At 49.5% G+C, this 18,187-nt stretch overlaps 1 protein-coding gene across 1 annotated transcript in view; it reads left to right on the plus strand.

The window, feature by feature from the left end:
* LOC113888753 (protein Daple-like) overlaps positions 1-17,963 on the plus strand; it is a 32,215-nt gene extending 14,252 nt beyond the window's left edge. The window contains 6 exon segments of the mRNA XM_027535770.1: positions 1,808-1,994; positions 4,135-4,280; positions 6,779-6,868; positions 8,333-8,571; positions 13,772-13,960; positions 17,800-17,963. Coding sequence (XP_027391571.1) covers positions 1,808-1,994; positions 4,135-4,280; positions 6,779-6,868; positions 8,333-8,571; positions 13,772-13,960; positions 17,800-17,948 — 1,000 coding nt within the window. The 3' untranslated portion in view covers positions 17,949-17,963.
* Positions 17,964-18,187: the final 224 nt, after the last annotated feature.

Consider the following 18,187-nt stretch of genomic DNA (forward strand, 5'->3'; position numbering starts at 1 on the left):
GACGCTTTTGAGAACATGCCCAGGGTGGTGGGACATTCGAGGTGCCTGACGCACACATTTCCAGCTAAGGATGCCCAGGGTATTCGGTCCCAGCAGCCCATGCTGCAAACGAGTGTCCTTTTCGTGGCCTGTTTAGAATCATGGTTTTCGTGGTTTTGTACTTTTTGGTGACAGTTTTGCCATTCAACAACTTATTAATGGGAGGTATATTAACAGCGTCTTTCATTACCTGAACATTATTGACCAGAGACGTTTCAATATTCACTTACATAACAGATCGCCAGCCACAGGCATTAATTTCTGCAAAACTCCCCCAGGCAATAACGTGAATGGCCCCCAGGTGGGATGCCTTCTCACGTTCCCAAGTGCAGGGCTGTGATGTACACTGCAGAGAATACAGGTGTGGTAGATAAGCTTCCTTCAGGCATGAGTACACTGCTGGTGGCTGTGAGCACATCACAGGCGGAAGCCACACTGAACGAGGTGTGTCTTGACCAGCTGACACAAACATGTGACCAGATTCACGGAAACACACCCCACGTTTCTCCTTAAGAGCTGGTTTAGTGTCTCGGGGACCTTCGACTGTTCCCACCAAGAGTGACAGGAATCTACAGAATCATCGTGTACGTTAGTCGCTCAGTCGTGTTCAACTCTTTGCGACTCTATGGATTGTAGCCCACCAGGCTCCTCTGTCCATGGGATTCTCCAGGCAGGAATACTAGAGTGGGTTGCCGTGCCCTCCTCCAGGGGACCTTCCCGACCCGGGGATTGAACCCAGGTCTCCTGCATAGCAGGCAGGTTCTTAACCGTCATAGAATTATTATCATCCATTTTTTAAAAAATAGATGAGGGAACAGACAGATTAAATGCCTCGTCCGGGGCCGATGCTTGTAGTCAGTGGCAGAGACAGGGTTTGAATCGGGTCTTTTCTCTGGCAGGGCCACATGATGCCGCTTCCTCCCCATGTCCTTGTGTTCATGGGTACAGAGGACTGCAGGCTCAGGTGCCAGGCAGGTCAGGCACGTGGGTGATGAGTGCCAGCCGTAGACCAGACAGTGAAACGGAGAAGCCACTTGGTCTCAAGGTGGTCAGCTGGGAGGCAGGCCTGGGGCTGCCAGATTATTCCTTTGTTTGTGCTTGTTGTCTTGAAAGAAGTTGCACATTTGAATATTGATGTGAAACTTTCACAGTTTTAAATGTCAACCCCCTAATTCATTTAATCAGTGAGCCAAATGACCCATCTGTGTCAAAATCAAGTCCATGAGCCCCTGGTACTTTGAGCTTTCTGTTATACATCCTCCCCTGAGAAAGCCCAGTTAGATAATAGTTAAGATGATGATGATAATTTTAGCAGATTTACATAATACCCCAGCATCTCATACTTTATTTATCTCGAGAGTTGAAATTAGAAAAGGAGCTTGGAACTGGGAAGAGGAGCTGAGCAGAGACAAAGAGTTTTAGAGCATCCTGTGGTTCAGTGTTTAAAAAATCTTTGAACAGCAGAACCCTTTCTTCCAAGGAGGCACACATGCCAGAGCCTTAACTCCAGAAGAGATTGTAACAGTGATGCTCTGTCGGAGTGGGTGCCTGAGCCTGCCTGTGCTGTCTGCCCCAGACAGGGTGGGGGCACCAGGGGTACCTTCACAGGACCCCAAAGAACCCAGCTTAAAAACCCTGGTTTTGTTCTACTCCCTCGTTTTGAGGCCCAGAGAGGTTGTGCTTTGGTCTAAGATTGCACAGCTGGGACAAGGCCTGGGAGTGCTCTTCGGCCCTGAGCCCTGTGGCTCTCTATGCCTCCCACCCCCAGGGTCAATTTCCTGCACCACCAGCTGAAGGGGGAGTACGAGGAACTGCACACCCACACCAAGGAGCTGAAGACCTCGCTGAACAGCTCGCAGCTGGAGCTGAACCGCTGGCAGGCCCGGTTTGACACGCTGAAGGAGCAGCACCAGAGCATGGACATCTCGCTGACCAAGCTGGACAACCACTGTGAGGTGAGGCCTGGGGCTGGGCGGCGGGGCCCCGGGACGCCAGAACGAGTGCCCTGGCGTGACAGCCTTCCGGCTCAGCGGGGTCGAGATGGGTCCTCCTTGGCGCGTATGCTCTGAGGACGCGTGTAAAGGTGGTCCAGAGACCGAGAGGAGGCCAGAGCTGTCTGGGTGGGGAACGGACACCTCGACTGGTCAGGATGCACGCAGAAGCACCATTGCATCTGATCTTTGCCTTTTGCAAAGGGTCGGAGCAGGTGCAGCGATACAGCCGCGTGCTGTGTTATCCCTGCCCTCTTGTGTCCATGCTGTTCTTCCATTTCTTTTCATGTAGTAGCTGCACTCTTCTAAAGAAATGTCACAGGTTTTGTTGTTGTTTTTTTTTCCCTGCTGGGGTTTGTCTGCCTGGCTCCTGATCCCAGGGCGGTCAGGTTGGAGCTTACACACGCATTCCCCCGGTTTCCAAAGGAGCAGAGCCCTGCCTTCTGGTGCACTCGGTTGGAAAGTACTGTGTTCAGCAGCAGACCTCTCTCAGATGGAGTTTTTAGCAGAGCCCGGGACAGTAAGACAGAGTAGACAGGGCAGGGAAAAGTGGCCGGGTCCCGTCCCAGCCCCGGGATGGCCCAAGATGGCCAGGACTCCAGACACAGCTCCTCTTGCCCTTTGTTTGTTGAGAAACACTCTGGAGGGTCTTCTCCTTTGAGCTCACGGTAGCCCCGCGGGGCGTTGCATCTGAGGAAGCAGAGGCCAGGGTGCCAAGATACCCAAAGACACTCTGGTCTGGGACTGGGGCCTGTGGAGGAGGTGGGGGCCACGACACAGGCAGACACTGTCCCAGGGAGCCCCGCCACCACGGGCTGTGCTTCAGGGTCTCCGTGTGGACTTCAGGCCAGAGTCTGCTGCCACCCAGGCCGTCTGAAACCAAAAAGCTAGTCGTCTTGCTGTACACCAACCATCATACACATACTCTGGAGCAAGAGCTGGCTGTCCTCAGCCAAAAACTCAAGTCCAGCCCTAAACCTGTTTCTATATGGCTGTGAACTCAGAATGACTTTTACATTTTACAATGGTAGAGAAAGTGAAAAAAAAAATTTTTTTTTTTGTGGCAAGTGCAAATGCTGTGACACTTAAATGTCAGCGTCTGTAAGTCAAGTTTTATTGGAGGGCAGGCAGACCTGTGCATGTACATCTTGTCTCTGGCTCTTGCCTGTTGCAACAGCAGAGTTGAGTGGTTGCAACAAAGACCACCACCTGGCCTGGAAAGCCTGAAATATTTGCTGCCTGGCTCTTTACAAGAGAAGTGTGCTGACCCTCAGCTAGAACAGAGTTGTCCCATAGAAATAATGATGTGGCCACCAGAGGTGATTTAAAATCATCAAGTTAGCCACATTTAAAAAGTGAAAGGAAGTAGGTGGGATTAATCCTAAGTAATATATTTTGTTTACATAGTATACCTAAAATATTATCATTTCCACATGTAACCACAAAAAAATCTCATTAATGAGATATTGCACGTCATTTTTTAGTTAAGTCTTTAGGACCTGCTATATTTGCCCTGCTCGTCTTGGCGAGGACTGGCTGTGTTGTTTCTGTTTGTTTTTCTGGCTGTGTTTTAAGTGCTCAGCAGCCACGTGTTGCCCACCGCTGTCAGATTGGGCAGTGGCCCTTTGGGTCCTTTCTAATTATCACGAGTTGGATAATACTGAGATGGGTGTCTGTTTTTTTTTTTTTCTTTTGGCTGTGCTGGGTCTTCTCTGGTGCTCCGGCTTTTCTCTAGTTGCAGCGAGCAGGGGCCGCTCTCCACTTCCGGTGCTCGGGCTTCTCATTGTGGTGGTTTCTCTTGCTGCGGAGCACGGGCCCTTGGGCGTGCTGGCTCATTGCTTGTAGCTCCCGGGCTCTGTAGCACAGGCTCAGTAGCTGCGGCCCACGGGCTCAGTTGTTCGGTGGCATGTGGGATCCTCCCGGACCGGAGATCAAACCTTTGTCTCCTGCATTGGCAGGCGGACTCTTTACCACTGAGCCACCGGGGAGGCCTGAGATGGATGTCTTGGCGCACGTGGCGTTTTCCTTCTTTCGGAAGCTGGCCTCCCAGCAGCAGACTCACGGGGTCACACCATTTTTAAGACACTGTTGATCTGTATTTCAGCTGCTATCCCGACTCAAGGGGAACTTGGAAGAAGAAAACCATCACCTCTTGAGCCAAATCCAGCTGTTAAGCCAGCAGAACCAGATGCTTCTAGAACAGAACCTGGAGAACAAGGAGCAGTACCACGAGGAACAGAAGCAGTACATGTAAGGGGCCCGGGTGATGGGGATCCTGGCTTCCCCGTGCCAGGCCAGAGCAGCTCTGGGGCCCGTCAGTGTCCTGAGGGCAAGGGCAGGCCAGCTTACCAGCCTGTCCTCCTCTCTCTTGCCCTGGAGTGGTTCTGGGTTTCTGCAGGTAGTGGCATTTGGCTTTCGTTAGATTTTTAAAGGCACTGCCCACCGCCAGAAGCTTTTTACTCTGCTTTTGGAATTAAGTGCACTTCTAAAAATACAAGCGTGCCACTGAGAAGTAGCTCAGGGAAAGAATTCACTTCGAAGGCTGAGCACAGATGCCATTGCAGGACTCTTTCTCACTCATGTCTGTGTTCGATGATCATCTGGAGGGTGGGTGACCAGTGTGCCATGGTGTTTATTTCTCCCGGCTTTACATGGGCCTTGCGAGATGCACAGCGATCTGGTGAATGGGAATTGGTGGGACCGATGGGATATGACTAGACCTGTGTCCATACCAGAGGTTGAGGAGCTTCAGGGAGATGGAGAAGGAAGAGATCGGGTTAATGCTGCTGATGCAGGACGGGGACAAGCAGGGCAGCTGGGGGGATGTGGAGGTGGAGCATGGCAGGGGCCTGGGTGCAGGGAACCTGGAGGAGCCCCAGCAGAGGAGGCGCCGATGCCTGGCTCACAAGTCGGGATACACCAGGAAGTGTTATAGGATGCTGGTCCAGCCAGACCTAGGAAGCTGCCAGAGATGAGCTCAGGAGGCTTGGTACTGAGATGTGGCACAGACGTGAAGTAACACAGGATGGGTCCATGGATTCAGGGGGTTTCCACCACTCTGCTGTGGCGGTTGGACTGTCCTTGCTGTGGGCAGGAGCGCCTGGCTGGCTTGGGGAAGGAAGGAGACGTTGTAGAGGGGCGTGGTCTCGTCCAGCTCTCAAGTGTCCTGAGACTTGTTTGTTATCCTCCCGGTTTCACCTCCACGTTCAGAGGTGGCTCACCACCTACCAGAAAATGCTTTGCATCAAAAACCACACCATAATTTTGGGGGTAGAAACGACCGTTGCCTGAAGTTGGCCCTCTGTAATCCAGCGGATAATAATCGCTGCAGACGCCGGGCAGGTGCTAACTAGAAGAGGAGGCGCCTGGACCCCAGGGGGATGGGTGGATGACAGTTCTGCATTAGAGAGCGTCTGCAGAGGGCCATGGGTTGGCAGGCTTCCCGGAGGCTGTTTCGAGTGGAGCAGAGTGCTGTTCCGGGGGCCGGGAGGGGCCTGGGCCTGCTCTCTGACTTTTCGTGCATCTGTGGGAGGCGAACCCAGCCACGGAAGCCCTCCAGGCTTAAGGCCACGCTGCAGGGCCATGAGGACAGAGGAACAAATCACAGGCCTCGAGTCAAGGGGGCTGACTCAAGCAGCGAGGGGTCGGGACCCAGTGGTTCCCAAAGCTGCCTCTCTGCATGAGGAGCTTCCTTCGTGGGGAATGCTTGGGAAAGTCCCTGGTTTGGGTGGAACCTTGGCAGTGCCTTGACAGAAAGAATCGTGAGCCATTGCCTCTGGCCCAGAAGCCTCATTTTCCAGTGAGAAAACCGAGGGTCCACGCTGTGAAGAGACCACCCAGGTGGTGAGAGGCTGGAGGGGACAGGAGTCAGTGGCCCTGTGGGCAGTGCTGTACGGAGTCCACCCACAGGGCTCCCTGAGATAAAAGCACACCCTGCGAATCAGGAAGACCAGTGTCTCTCTCCCAGGAAGCAGAGGAGCTCTCTGGCAGCCCAGGGTTCAGGACGTGTCTTTCTGGTCTTTTCTGCATTTTTGGAAATAGAAACTGGTTTCCAGCATGTACAAGCTGGGAGATTTAGCTTCACGATCTTGAGTTTCTGGCTTCTCTGGGAAATGAGAAGATCCACCCCATCCCCCGACCCAGGTCTGCATTCGTTCCTACATGGCAGCAATCCCAGGTGGCTCACCATGCCTCAGGCCGCCCTGCCCTCCCTGGTCTTTCCAGGCCCACTGTGCTCCTCATCTTTTCTTTCTGGCCCCTGGAAGCTTTCAAGTTTGTTGCACAAAAGTGTAGTCAGAAACCCAACGTTGGAATGGGTCCGAGTCAGAGGTCTGCTTTCGCTAAGATGACTTTTTCCGCCCTGATGCCCACCTAGCATCTGAGGGCACACCTCACCCCACCACCGAGGTCTGGTTGATATGCACGCCCAGGAACTGGCGCTGAGTGTGACCCTGGGGTGTCCCACGTCCTGAATGACCAGGCCGGAAAGTCCTTGCTTCTGAGCTGGGTTTTCAGACGGTCAGGGGTTTGCTTCCTTGAGGTCACTCAGCTGGGTCCTGGGTGCTCGCAGGCCGCCTCGAGGCATTAGGACTTCCTGGGCCTGTATCCCGTGTTTCCATTCACATATTCCTGACTCAGTGACCAGGGTGGCCCACATGACGTGTGCTGGGCCAGGTCCCAGGCCGAGCTGAGTGACTTCATTTTTCTGGCTTAAACCTGACTTGGTGGTCTGTCCCCTCTCTCCACAGAGACAAATTAAATGCGTTACGGAGACACAAGGAAAAACTGGAAGAAAAAATCATGGATCAGTACAAATTCTATGATCCTGCTCCAAAGAAGTGAGTTGACTTAAGTTTCAGGGGCTGAAACACGGAACAACAGATATTCCTTGTTCACGCTCAGGGCGAAAACAGTAGCCGTCGGGAGCAGCCCCCAGTTGTAGGGCCGGTGTCTTCCATGCTGGCAGGCCGCCTCTGTGCACATCCCTCCCACAGAGGAAAGATTTTAGAATTTCTCTCAGCCCTGTGCTGGGCTGTAGGGCTGGCTCCGTCCCCCGAGGCTACTGGCCCTGTGCATCAAGCAGCGCTTCCCCGGGCCTGGGCTCCAGGAGTTGGGCCCTACAGATGGTCCTGGCCCAGCCCAGCCTTGAAGTCAGAATCGCTGTGCATCCCTAATGGCCTCTCTGTTAAAATCACAGAACCACAGAGGTTCAGAACCTCAGTCCCAGCATTCCCTTTGGCAGATGGAGACACTGAGGCCCAGATGCAGAAGTGCAATGAGTTGTATAAGCACAGTTCAGTGCAGTTCAGCGGAGGAGGAGAATCCGGACATGGTTCTCTTTTCGATCCAGCAGAAGCCTTCTCTGTTTCCTATTAGCTACAGCTTTTATCACTTACTCATTATAGTCCCTGTTTTTCATCCACACGGCCCACTCTTCACTGCCCTCTGCCACCACGTCCAGATTCCTCAGTGCGGGGAGTGGTCAGGGAATGCCAGCTTATTATTACACTTGCTGTGAACCTTAGCAGGGAATGAGGAGGAATGTGATGCTGAAAATGGCATTTTGGCAGAAAAATGGTCACCTAATAGATCACATTAGCAGAGCACTTCTTTTATTTCACAGAGGTAATCAAGAGTTAATGGGCAAGGGCTTCCCAGATGGCTCAGTGGTAAAGAATCTGCCTGCCCATGCAGGAGATGGGGGTTCAATCCCTGGTCAAGAAGATCCCCCAGAGAAGGAAACAGCAACCCACTCCAGTATTCTTACCTGGGAAATCCCATGGACAGAGGAACCTGGCAGGGGCAGTCCATGGGGCCACAAAGAGTTGGACATGACTCAGCGACTAGACGACTTCCCTTATGGTCCAGTGCCTTCCAATACAGGGGCTGTGGGTTCAGTCCCTGGTTGGGAAGCTAAGATCCTACATGCCTCCTGGCCAAAAATCCAGAACATAAACCACAGAAGCAATATTACAACAAAGCCAAATAAAGACTTTTTAAATGGTCCACATTTTAAAAAAGAAAAAGGGTTAATGGGCGCACTTGAAGTTCTGTTTTTGCAAGAGAGTGGTGTGGATTTCTGCACCCATACGTGGTTCTACCATCCCTGAGCTGTACCTGATTGAGAATTCCATTCTATCTCCTGAGCCCCAAATACAGTGCCATTATTCGAAACCCCAGTTACCTGCCACCTTCCTAGGCTGGTGATGGAGAGACCAGCCCATGTTGGGACACTGCACCCAGTGACCTGCTGGAGCAGGCAGTGAGGGTTGACTGTGTCCTAAAAATCTACTTCTCATTAGGAAAAACCACTGGATTGGAGCCAAAGCCTTAGTCAAACTCATCAAACCAAAGAAAGAGGGTTCCAGAGAACGCTTGAAGTCAACCACAGACAGCCCTCCCCGGCAGCTGGAGTCCCCAGACCCGACCTTGCCATCTGCTTCTCAGCCGCTCAGATCTCAGCCCGAGAACCCCGAGTCCACCCCATTGGGCTCAAGCTGCCCAGAAGAACGTGACTCCCATAATGGGCCCCTGGGAAAAGGTAGGTATGCTGACCTGGCTGGCGGAGGTGGGCCTAAGGGACCCTCTCACTGGACAGGGTAGAGGGAGGTGGCATGTAGATGTGCACATGTGTGTGTAAGAGCCTGAAAGGGGTGTGTTAATAGCCAGGAAAATATACACCCATGTCAAATAAGAAGCATCACTAATCCTATAGACAATGAGAGGTACTCAGGCCAAAAGTGACACCCTCCAGGCACCAGAAGAAAGCTCAGTAGCATTGCTTGGGGATTTCCTTGTACAGGTTAGAGATTTAGAGTAAGCTGTCTCTGTAGGGACATCCCAGGCACATTTCATGGGTAATAGGCACGTATGGGATCTCAGCAAGTCCGTGTGTGGTTTCAGTCTTTTTCATAACTTGGAAAGGCAGGCAGGTTTTCTTCTCAGCCTGACCTGGCCTTCAGTCCTACCAGCCAGGGCGTTTGGCTTAATCTTTCCATGAAGACTGTCCTTCTGAGTTTGCCAGAGGTTCTGAAACGGACTTCTAGTTGAATGTGCTTCATGTCATCAAATCTAAGAGGCTGTCAATTATAAACTGCACAATTACTCTACATACCGCTGGCAATCCAATGATGTAGAACTTTACCACTTAGAACTTTTACCATCCTCTGGTTGAAAAGCTCTTCTAAAGGACTTAATTAGATAGATTTTTGTGTACACACATGAAAGGAAAATATAAACAAAATATATTGGTTGTGGCAGCAACAATTTTGTCACCGTTTCGTCTGGACCCCCCAGTGGTGACTCTAAGATACTGTGGAAGCTGCACCCTGATTTCAGTGATGTTAAGATTTGGGGGTGGGAGATGTACATCTTAGAACTGATTAAACGCAGCAGTTACTTCAAACATTGTTCAGTTTCCAAATTTACTTTCAAATATCATTGCTCGGATTATTTATACCAAACCTACAGCCTGAGTAATGTAAATTTTTATGAAAGACACCAGGACTTCCTGAAGATCAGGCCTGTGCCTGAGACCCCCACGTGGGGGCTGACATTACACCACTAAGAGCCAGTGACAAGCCACCTCTGCTGAGTGGGATGTGCACAGGCCTTTCAGGAGGCTGGGTTCACAGGTACTGTCGTGTCACTTTCAAATGCACAAAAGCAAGTGCTTTCACACATTGTTTGGGGACTATTTGCACTCCCATTCTTCGCAGGAGGTCAGATTATGTAAAAGGCTCTTGTTCGTGTCAGTGATGATGAAACTCAAAGTTTGTTTTCATCTAGGCAGGTTCTCTGGCCACTAGTTTTCATATTGGCTCTTTAATTGTTTTGACATTCATCACCTCAACTTGTATTAAAGTTGGTTTAATGAACTATACCGGAGCAGGTTGCCATTTCCTCCTCCAGGAGATCTTCCCCACCCAGGGATTGAACCCACATCTCCTGCATTGCAGGCAGATTCTTTACCACTGAGCCACCAGGGAAATCCTCAATTAACCATAATCAGCCCAATTGAGTCAGGAAAACGTTCATGGGGAAAAATTGCTTGTACCAATCCATGAGTGAGCAAGTCAGCGATAATTATTAACAGCAGCCATTCATTGGATGCCTTTTTGGGGGCAGCCAGCACCTTTTTAATTTACTTTATCTGCCTCATTTAGTCCCAACTGCCCTGTGAGGTAGGCATGATTAATCATCCCCTTTTCAGAGCTGAGAAAGCAAGGCTTAACAAGGTGAGACACATGCTGCTGTAATAAGTGACAAAGCTTAGATTTGAACACAGGCCTGTTAACCCTGGAATCTGAGCTCTAGGCCACCAAGTGCACTACCTGCAGTGAAAGCTGATTAAACATGTTGCCTAACAGAGATGTTAGGCATGCCCCCAGCAGAGCTAAGGGCCCCAGCATCACATCGTCAGTCCCTTACCGATGGTGTGAATATTGACCACCAGGTGGCGCTATGGAGGAAGAAACAATGGAGGTTCTGGTTCCAAATTTAATTCTAAGTCAGAAATTGGATGTATTGGTTATGTTTCTGTATGACCTGTTCAAAAAGTTAAACTAATTGTCTGCTCTGATAATTTTTATTTCTGATAAAATTAGAAATAATTTAAAAGTCATGTAATAGAAGAAAGGGTATAGTAATTCTTGGTGTTTTGGAGTATGAAAAAGAGGTATTTTCATTATTTTTTTAACTCATTTTGCCAAAAGTTATTTCAGATGTATAAGAATTATTGGTGAATAATAGTCAGGTTGACTGTTTTATTACAGCAGGCCAGAAAAGTGTTGTTTCCAAAGTCTTTGAACAGGAATGAGAGTAACACATGAGCCAAATTGTCAGGGAGTCGGTCATTAAAATGGATGAGTAAGAGAAGCTGGGTCCTAAATTAATGAACATTCTTATTTAATAATTTAACACATTGAAATTGAAAATCATCTAAGCCCTTGGCTCCGTGAGCAATATGTAATTCTCTTCACGTGCTGAGTAAAGTGTTGGCACTGAGATGCCGCTAAATTAATTAAATTGAGGCAGAGCATAAATGATTCACTGACTCCTGATTCCAGTCTTGTCGTGGTTTTTGTTTCCATCTTTCCTGGACTGGATTCTGATTTCCAAAGTACACTGAACTAATTTAGAGTTACATGTTATTATTCATTTCATTTATTTGTCGTTTTTTTTTTTTTTCTTTTTTCCTTCCCCTCTTGGGTTATCCTGGGGATAACGATTTAGCAACTCAGCGCAAAAAGAGTCCCTTTTGAGAAGCAAAAGCAAGGACAAAGACAAGTCTCCAACGGCCCACCCGGCTCTCTCTAAACGCCTGCGGTTCTGGTCTTCCTCTGACATCCCATCCTCTCCTAATGAGCCTCTCCCCTTTTCAGAAATTGGAGACTTCTAATCCTTTTCCTTTACCATGTGTCTTCATCGTGTATCCTCCTTCATTTCTGAAATTCAAACAAACGGAAAAAAAAAAAAAACAGTACCTAAAGGCCAGATGACCCCTAGCGGACCCCTCCTCCTAACCCCAATTCCAGGCCAGACTTTAAAGTAGCCAGCGTGGATTCTGATTTCAAAAGAGAAGATGAGTTGCCACACCCTCTGGACCAATTCTCCAGCACAGCACAGTTGTAGGGGCGCCTCGGGACATGCGTGCCCAGGTCCTGGGGCCAGGATGTCCATGCTGAGTAAGTCCAGTGGCCGTGTGCTGCCCCCACCCTTGCACCCGCAGGCTTTTGTCAACGCTCAAGATAAAGCAGAGCTGGTCAGTTGTCGCTATGCTTCCTAAAATATACGGCCTCTGTCAAGTGAGTTTTTTTTTTTCCCTTAAGGCTTATCTTGAAGCAGCTAAAATTTAAAACTGCTGCCCTATTCTCCTCTTTCTTTGTCAGAGCCCTGAATTGATGGCTTTTGCCAAATAGGGTCCTTTTTAGAGGTGTTGTATGTTTTGAAGGATTTACTGTGCTCCATGCAAGCGTTTTGAATAATTGCATCGATGATGCCCAGCCAGAGGCCAGCCCAGAATTAAGCTTTATGACTGTGCTGTCATTCTCTGAACATCTCTGGTGCTGAAGTTAAAGCAGCGGTGGACAGAAAGAGCATCAGCAGGCCAGTCACGCCCAGAGCGGGAGAAAGGCTGGTCGAGACAGGCCTTTAGCTACTGCAATTTCTTTCTGTCTTCAATCATTCTTGTTCCATCTTCATGATTTTTGCCACCTCTGTCCATCACCTGTGTGGTTACTGACATATTTCCCCTTGGACTGACCCACCATTTCCACTTAAATTTATCCTCAAAGGATAGATTATTACCTGTACTGTAAATGGAGAGCCAGTACCATTAAAAACAAGGTAACTGTTTAAAAAAATAAGTCCACACGTATTGAAATGCTGATTTCAAAGTTGGCTGATGTGGTACCGCCTTCTCTCTCACTCGCCGCCTTGGGAACCCTGGGCTGCTGTGGTCCCGGCCCCCTGTCCTCTGAGCATGCTGCTGGAACGGTGCTGTTTCTCTGCTGTTCGTGCTAACTGTTTGGTCATCTCCACCTCCCCGCCACCTGCTCCTGCTCTTAACTTCACCTGTTGGATGTCTGCCCCATGCATCCCACCAGACTTGAATCTTGCTTCTCATCAAGGTTATCTTTCAGAATCCAAATTCTACCTTGATTTCAAGTCATGATAAGATGTAGGCGATTAAAACTTCACCGCGAATCCAGACTTGGAGTGGCCGAGGGGCCACCAGGGTCAGGTCCATGAAGGAGGGGAGGGGAGGGGCCTGAGAGCCTGGCAGTGGGCGAGGCTCTGGGTCTGCAGCCTTGGGGTGCCTGGAGTGAGACGCCATGGGAGACAGTGTGGTCCTAATGCTCACAGGAACTCCAGCTGCGTTCGTTTCTGTCTCGTATTTGGAGAGCCCATCCCCTTTCTTACTACGAGATAGGTGGAGGGTTGGGTTTTATAAAAATGCTTTTAAATAGGATTTTACTTAACTTTGACAAGAGTATATTTTCATGGTAGAAAACTTCGAGATTGCGGAAAAGCATAAGACAAGATAAAAATCCTTCTGGTAGTCAGTCTCACCATGCAAACATTAAAGATCTCTTAAATTCTTGTTAAGGTGACAATCAACTTTTTCTGAGTTTATAAGTGAAGCCAGTTGGCAAGATGCACGTCCTGGACCTCAGGGCCTCAGCCTTAGGTTGCAGTGATCCTGAGCAGACATCTACCAGAATCTTTTTTATTTTTATTTTAGATTCAATTTTTACTGGAGAATAGTTGCTTTACAATGTGTTAGTTTCTACCGTACAGCAAAGTGAATCAGCTGTACGTATATACATATCCCTCTTTTTTGGATTTTCTTCTGCCAGGATCTTTTTACATCAGGGATTTGCATGATACACAGTGCTGGGTGGCAGGCGTGCCCTGTAGTTAATATGTTGAACTTCTACCAACATTTTCTTTGTCCTCCTGAGTTTTTCCTTTATTGTCTCCCAGCCAAAATTCTAGGGCTTGCAGTATGGCCCATCAGTGGAGCTGGGGTCTCTGATACAGGCCTGTAGCCAGGGCCCTCCTGTTTAAACCACAGCCCTGGGTCGGCAGGGAAGGGGGTGGCGTGGCTAGGGGCAACTCAGCTTTTCGTCCGTGTGGTCTGTGTGCCCTGCTGCCCTTGCTTCTAGGCCTCCGTGTGGTCGCCCAGCCTGAGCCCAAGATTCTGCCAGCCCGTCTCTCAATGTCCTTTTCTGCCCCAGGCCCTGGGGACCTAAAGCCAAAGCGAGGGTCCCCGCACCGAGGCAGCCTGGACCACAAGGATGCCTCTGCTGACCCAGCCGTGAAGCCCTGGCCCCTGGAGCTGGGCCCCCGGCCCTGTTCGACCTCAGCCATCACTACAACCCCTTCCAGCGCCAGCTCCATCTCCCGGCACCCAGGCCGCACCAAAGGTGAGTCACGGGCCTCTCCAGAAAAAAGAGGGCTGAGCATCTGGGGTTCAGGTCCTTCCTAAAGACCCCAGGCTCTCAGTGGGAGAAGGGGTCCCAGGCTGAGAGGTAGTGAGTAGGGTGGTTAAGTTGTGGGCAGGCTCTGGCATCATCCAGACACAGGTTCAGACTTCAGCCTTGCCTGCCAGCTGGGTGGGTAACTCTGGACAGATAAGAAGCCTGATCCCAAGCCACTGGAGGGGAAGCCCCGGGACCCACTCCCACAACCACCATGCAGAACTTGGTGGCACCAAGTAGGTCTAGAAGGGAGATAAGCCAGCATCTGGGCTAAAAGGAGGCATCCTCTCCAGCCCACCTTAGTAGAAGTCTGGAGGTTCATTCTCTGTGGAGGATACACAAGAGGGTCTCTGAACTGGAGGTGAGTTGACAGAGTGGAAGGCAAGTTTCCCAAGTCAAAAACAAGGGGGTTGTAGGGAAGGATTTACAAACTGAAGGTCTCCCAGGTTGCCAGTAGCTATGCGTGTTCACACCTTTAGACATGAAATTAAAATATTGTCCCAGTCGTCTGATCAACTTAAGAAGATCCCAGCTGAATGTCTCCATCAGATCTTGCCAGGTGAAGCCCAGCGACACCTCTAGAGCCTCTAGTAGCAGAGACCAAAACCAGTGTGAGAGGCAACAGTGAAACATCATGGAGTAAACAGACATAAGCACAGAGACGGGAGCTTTACGATGCCCGTCATTAACAGTCAGAGATGAGCAAAGCTGTTGCACCCATGAAACAAGAATAGGATGCTACCAAAAGAGGAGGGAGAGTACTGGGAAATTACCCAGAGAGGAACAGGTAAAGCTTAAAACCAAAAAAGACCTTCGGCTGTTAATTTAAAAATAGGAGATATCCAAAGACACAGCTAAAAGGACTGAAAGTAATTGCCTCTGAGGTGTTAGAAGTTGGAAAACAATACGTGGTTGTTATTTTTCACAGTAATAGCACCCACTCTGCTCTTAAAACCAGGGGCTTACACAACTTTGGTTTGACAAGCAAAGGCAGACAGGGTCCCTGCCCTTGTCCCGGTTGCTTATAAGTAGGAAGCCCCCCAGGGGAGCAGGTGAATGGGGTGGGCACAGGAGAGGTGGGCAGCCTCTCCCCATTGCCGGCAGTCACTTACTGTTGGGCGTCAGTGGAGCTGTGCCGTGAGCTCTCTGGGAGAACCGTGCCCTGAGCCCGCGTGGCAAGGGTGTCTGTCGTCCACAGCCATCAGTCCCTGCTGGTTTCTGGAGCTCTGGGGTGCAGAGGCCCTGCCTGGTCCTGGGAAGAGCTGGGAACACCATCTCCCCTCAGGGTTTTGGGGGGTCTCTGTGGTTCAAGGTCCAGCCCTCTGAGCTGACCCACAGGCTATCTCAGCCTGCATCCCGTCGGAGCCCAAGCCTGGAATCATCCTGGAATCATCACTGGCCTGCAGAGCAAGCACAAGGGCCTGTCACCATCGGTGCCCCCAGACTGCCCTCAGCAATTCCTTGGGGTTTTTTTCCCCTTCGATTTCACATGTGTGTCCTTTTCTTACACAGACGTCTTCTCTCTCAAAACATTTACTTATATTTCCTGAAAATATGCGGTGATGGTTAAAAATTTTAATACTGCTACTGCTACTAACAAAATCACCAAGCGATGTTTATTTCCTTTGTAATTTTTCTAGTGCTTAGATTCAATCTCATGAAGGATGTGCAGAGTTTTATATTCAAAATTCACTGGAATTTTTCTTTTATGGATTATGTTAGTGGGTTCATATACACTAAGGTTTATTTGTTTCTGTCTTCAATTGTAGAGTTTTTTCTTTTTAAATTCTGTTTTTTACTACATAAAATATTTACATAATTTAAACCCAAATTACATAAAAAGGCATGCTTAGATTTCTAAGCCTCACGTCTCTCCCTTTCCCCTCCATTACATTCCAAAGTCACCCTATAGATAACCTTTTTTTTAGTTCCTTATTTATACTTTGTGTTTCTTTTTGCAAAAAATAAATAAATAAAAATATTACATCTTGGGGTTTTTTTTTTCACTTAGACATATATCATGGAGATCTTTCTCATTCTTGTATAAGTACACAATAATTAAAATGTTGATATGACGGTATTCAACCAACCAGTCCCCAGAGTTGAATTCCTAGAATTAGGATTGCTGGGTCAAAAGACGAGTACAAATATACTTCTCCTAAATAAGATTCCATATTTTTTAAAGGTTCTTCAGAAAATTCTGATAATTAGCCAGGTTTAATGAGCCTACCTTGGAGAAGGCATTGGCACCCCAGTCCAGTACTTTTGCCTGGAAAATCCCATGGACGGAGGAGCCTGGTAGGCTGCAGTCCATGGGGTCGCTAAGAGTCGGACACGACTGAGCGACTTCCCTTTCAACTTTTCACTTTCATGCATTGGAGAAGGAAATGGCAACCCACTCCAGTGTTGTTGCCTGGAGAATCCCAGGGACGGGGGAGCCTGGTGGGCTGCCGTCTATGGGGTCACACAGAGCTGGACACGACTGAAGCGACTTAGCAGCAATGAGCCTACATATCACTAGCCGTATTTACTATTGTAATCAAGGCAGCAAGTTTTAATTAAGCCACTACTTTGAGTTGGGCATTAGGTTGCTTAGTCACTAAGTCATGTCCGACTCTTTTCGTGACCCCGTGGACTGTAGCCTGCCAGGCTCCTCTGTCCATGGATTTCCCAGGCGAGTTTACTGGTGTGGGTTGCCAATTTCCTTCTCCAGGGGATCTTCCCCGACTCAGGGATCGAACCTGTGTCTCCTGCATTGGCAGGCGCTTGTCCTTCCTACTGAGCCACCAGGGAAGCCCATTGGGCGTTAAGGGAGAACACAAAAAGTAGGATTCTGCTACCTTCAGTGAATTAAAAAAAGGAGTTGTCCTGCTGTCATCTCCTGGGAGACAGAACCTGCAGAGGAAGCCTTTAGATCATATCTAACTTAAATTTATTGGAGCACCGTTGATTAACAGTGTTGTGATTGTCGGTTTCTGCGGTGCATCAGAATGAATCAGTTATACATATATTCACTTTTTTAGATTCTTTTCCCAAATCGACCATTACAGAGTATTAAGTAGAGTTCCCTGTGCCATACAGTAGGTCCTTATTAGTTATATATAGTTATTTACAATAGTGTGAAGATCATACCTAACTTTGAGTGTCTCTCACTACCAGAATTTTTATAATAGGAGTCAGGGGTGGGTTGGAAACCCCTTTTGCCACTTTGGGAGGGACCCAGGGTCTACTGTCGGAAAGAAACTCGCAGGTCCGAGGCATAGGGCATTTGAGTCCCTCTCAGAGAGGGCCGTGGATGGCTGGCCTGTGCTTCCGGGTCTATTTCTGGAGTTGCCAGGGCAGGGCTATCTCCAGGGAGTCGGCCTCTCCGGTCAGGTGCTGGAATCTTTCCTTTGCCCTCCTCCTATGACCCGAAGGCAGTGTGGCCCCCAGACCAGAATTGGCCGGCACGGCCTGGCCTTGGAGGTTGGGAAGTGGTCCCCCAGGTCCCTAAATATTCAACTCCTTTTGCAGTGTTAGGCCAGATCACTGCTGTAGCCTTCAAGCCCTAGTCACTGCACAGGCGGAAAGGGGATTTAAAGTTAAATAGGAGTCAGGAGTATGAGGCTTATACCAGCAGGAGGCACAGACGAGGCCAGGTCCACGCTCCCCCCGCCCTCACCCGGAGCCAAGGGCTGCCACGACCCAGGTGCCAGGCGAGGTTCAGAGGTGGCCGTCTGGCAGAGGGCTGAGTTTCCCCATGGATGTTCCAGAACCCCTGACTCACTGTCCTGTTTTCACCACAGGCTATAATTCCGACGACAGCCTCTGCGAGCCGTCCTTGGAGCTCGAGTTCCTTCACCCCAGGCAGTACGGTGAGTGGTCAGCGCGACATGCCCTTCCACCTGGATTCTCAGTCTTGTTCTCAGCAATAAGTGCCTCTCCCTCAAGCTAAATCCTGCACAGAAGTCCAGTACACAAAACAGGTGAAAGTGGAGCTGTATGAAGTGGGGATGGGTCCACAGTTCGTCCAAGCTCCTTCCTTCCCCTCCCCAGGGGCCCGAGCATCTGACTTCTGCTTACATACCTCCATGACGAGGAACTCACTACTATGAAGCATCCCACTTCTGGAGACTTTAATTTCCCTTGCCTTAAAGCACCCCTCATGTTTGCCAGGATGTTCCAGTGACCCAC

This window comes from Bos indicus x Bos taurus, unplaced genomic scaffold, assembly GCF_003369695.1.
Source record: "Bos indicus x Bos taurus breed Angus x Brahman F1 hybrid unplaced genomic scaffold, Bos_hybrid_MaternalHap_v2.0 tig00001623_arrow_arrow_obj, whole genome shotgun sequence".
NCBI classification, from domain to species: domain Eukaryota; kingdom Metazoa; phylum Chordata; class Mammalia; order Artiodactyla; family Bovidae; genus Bos; species Bos indicus x Bos taurus.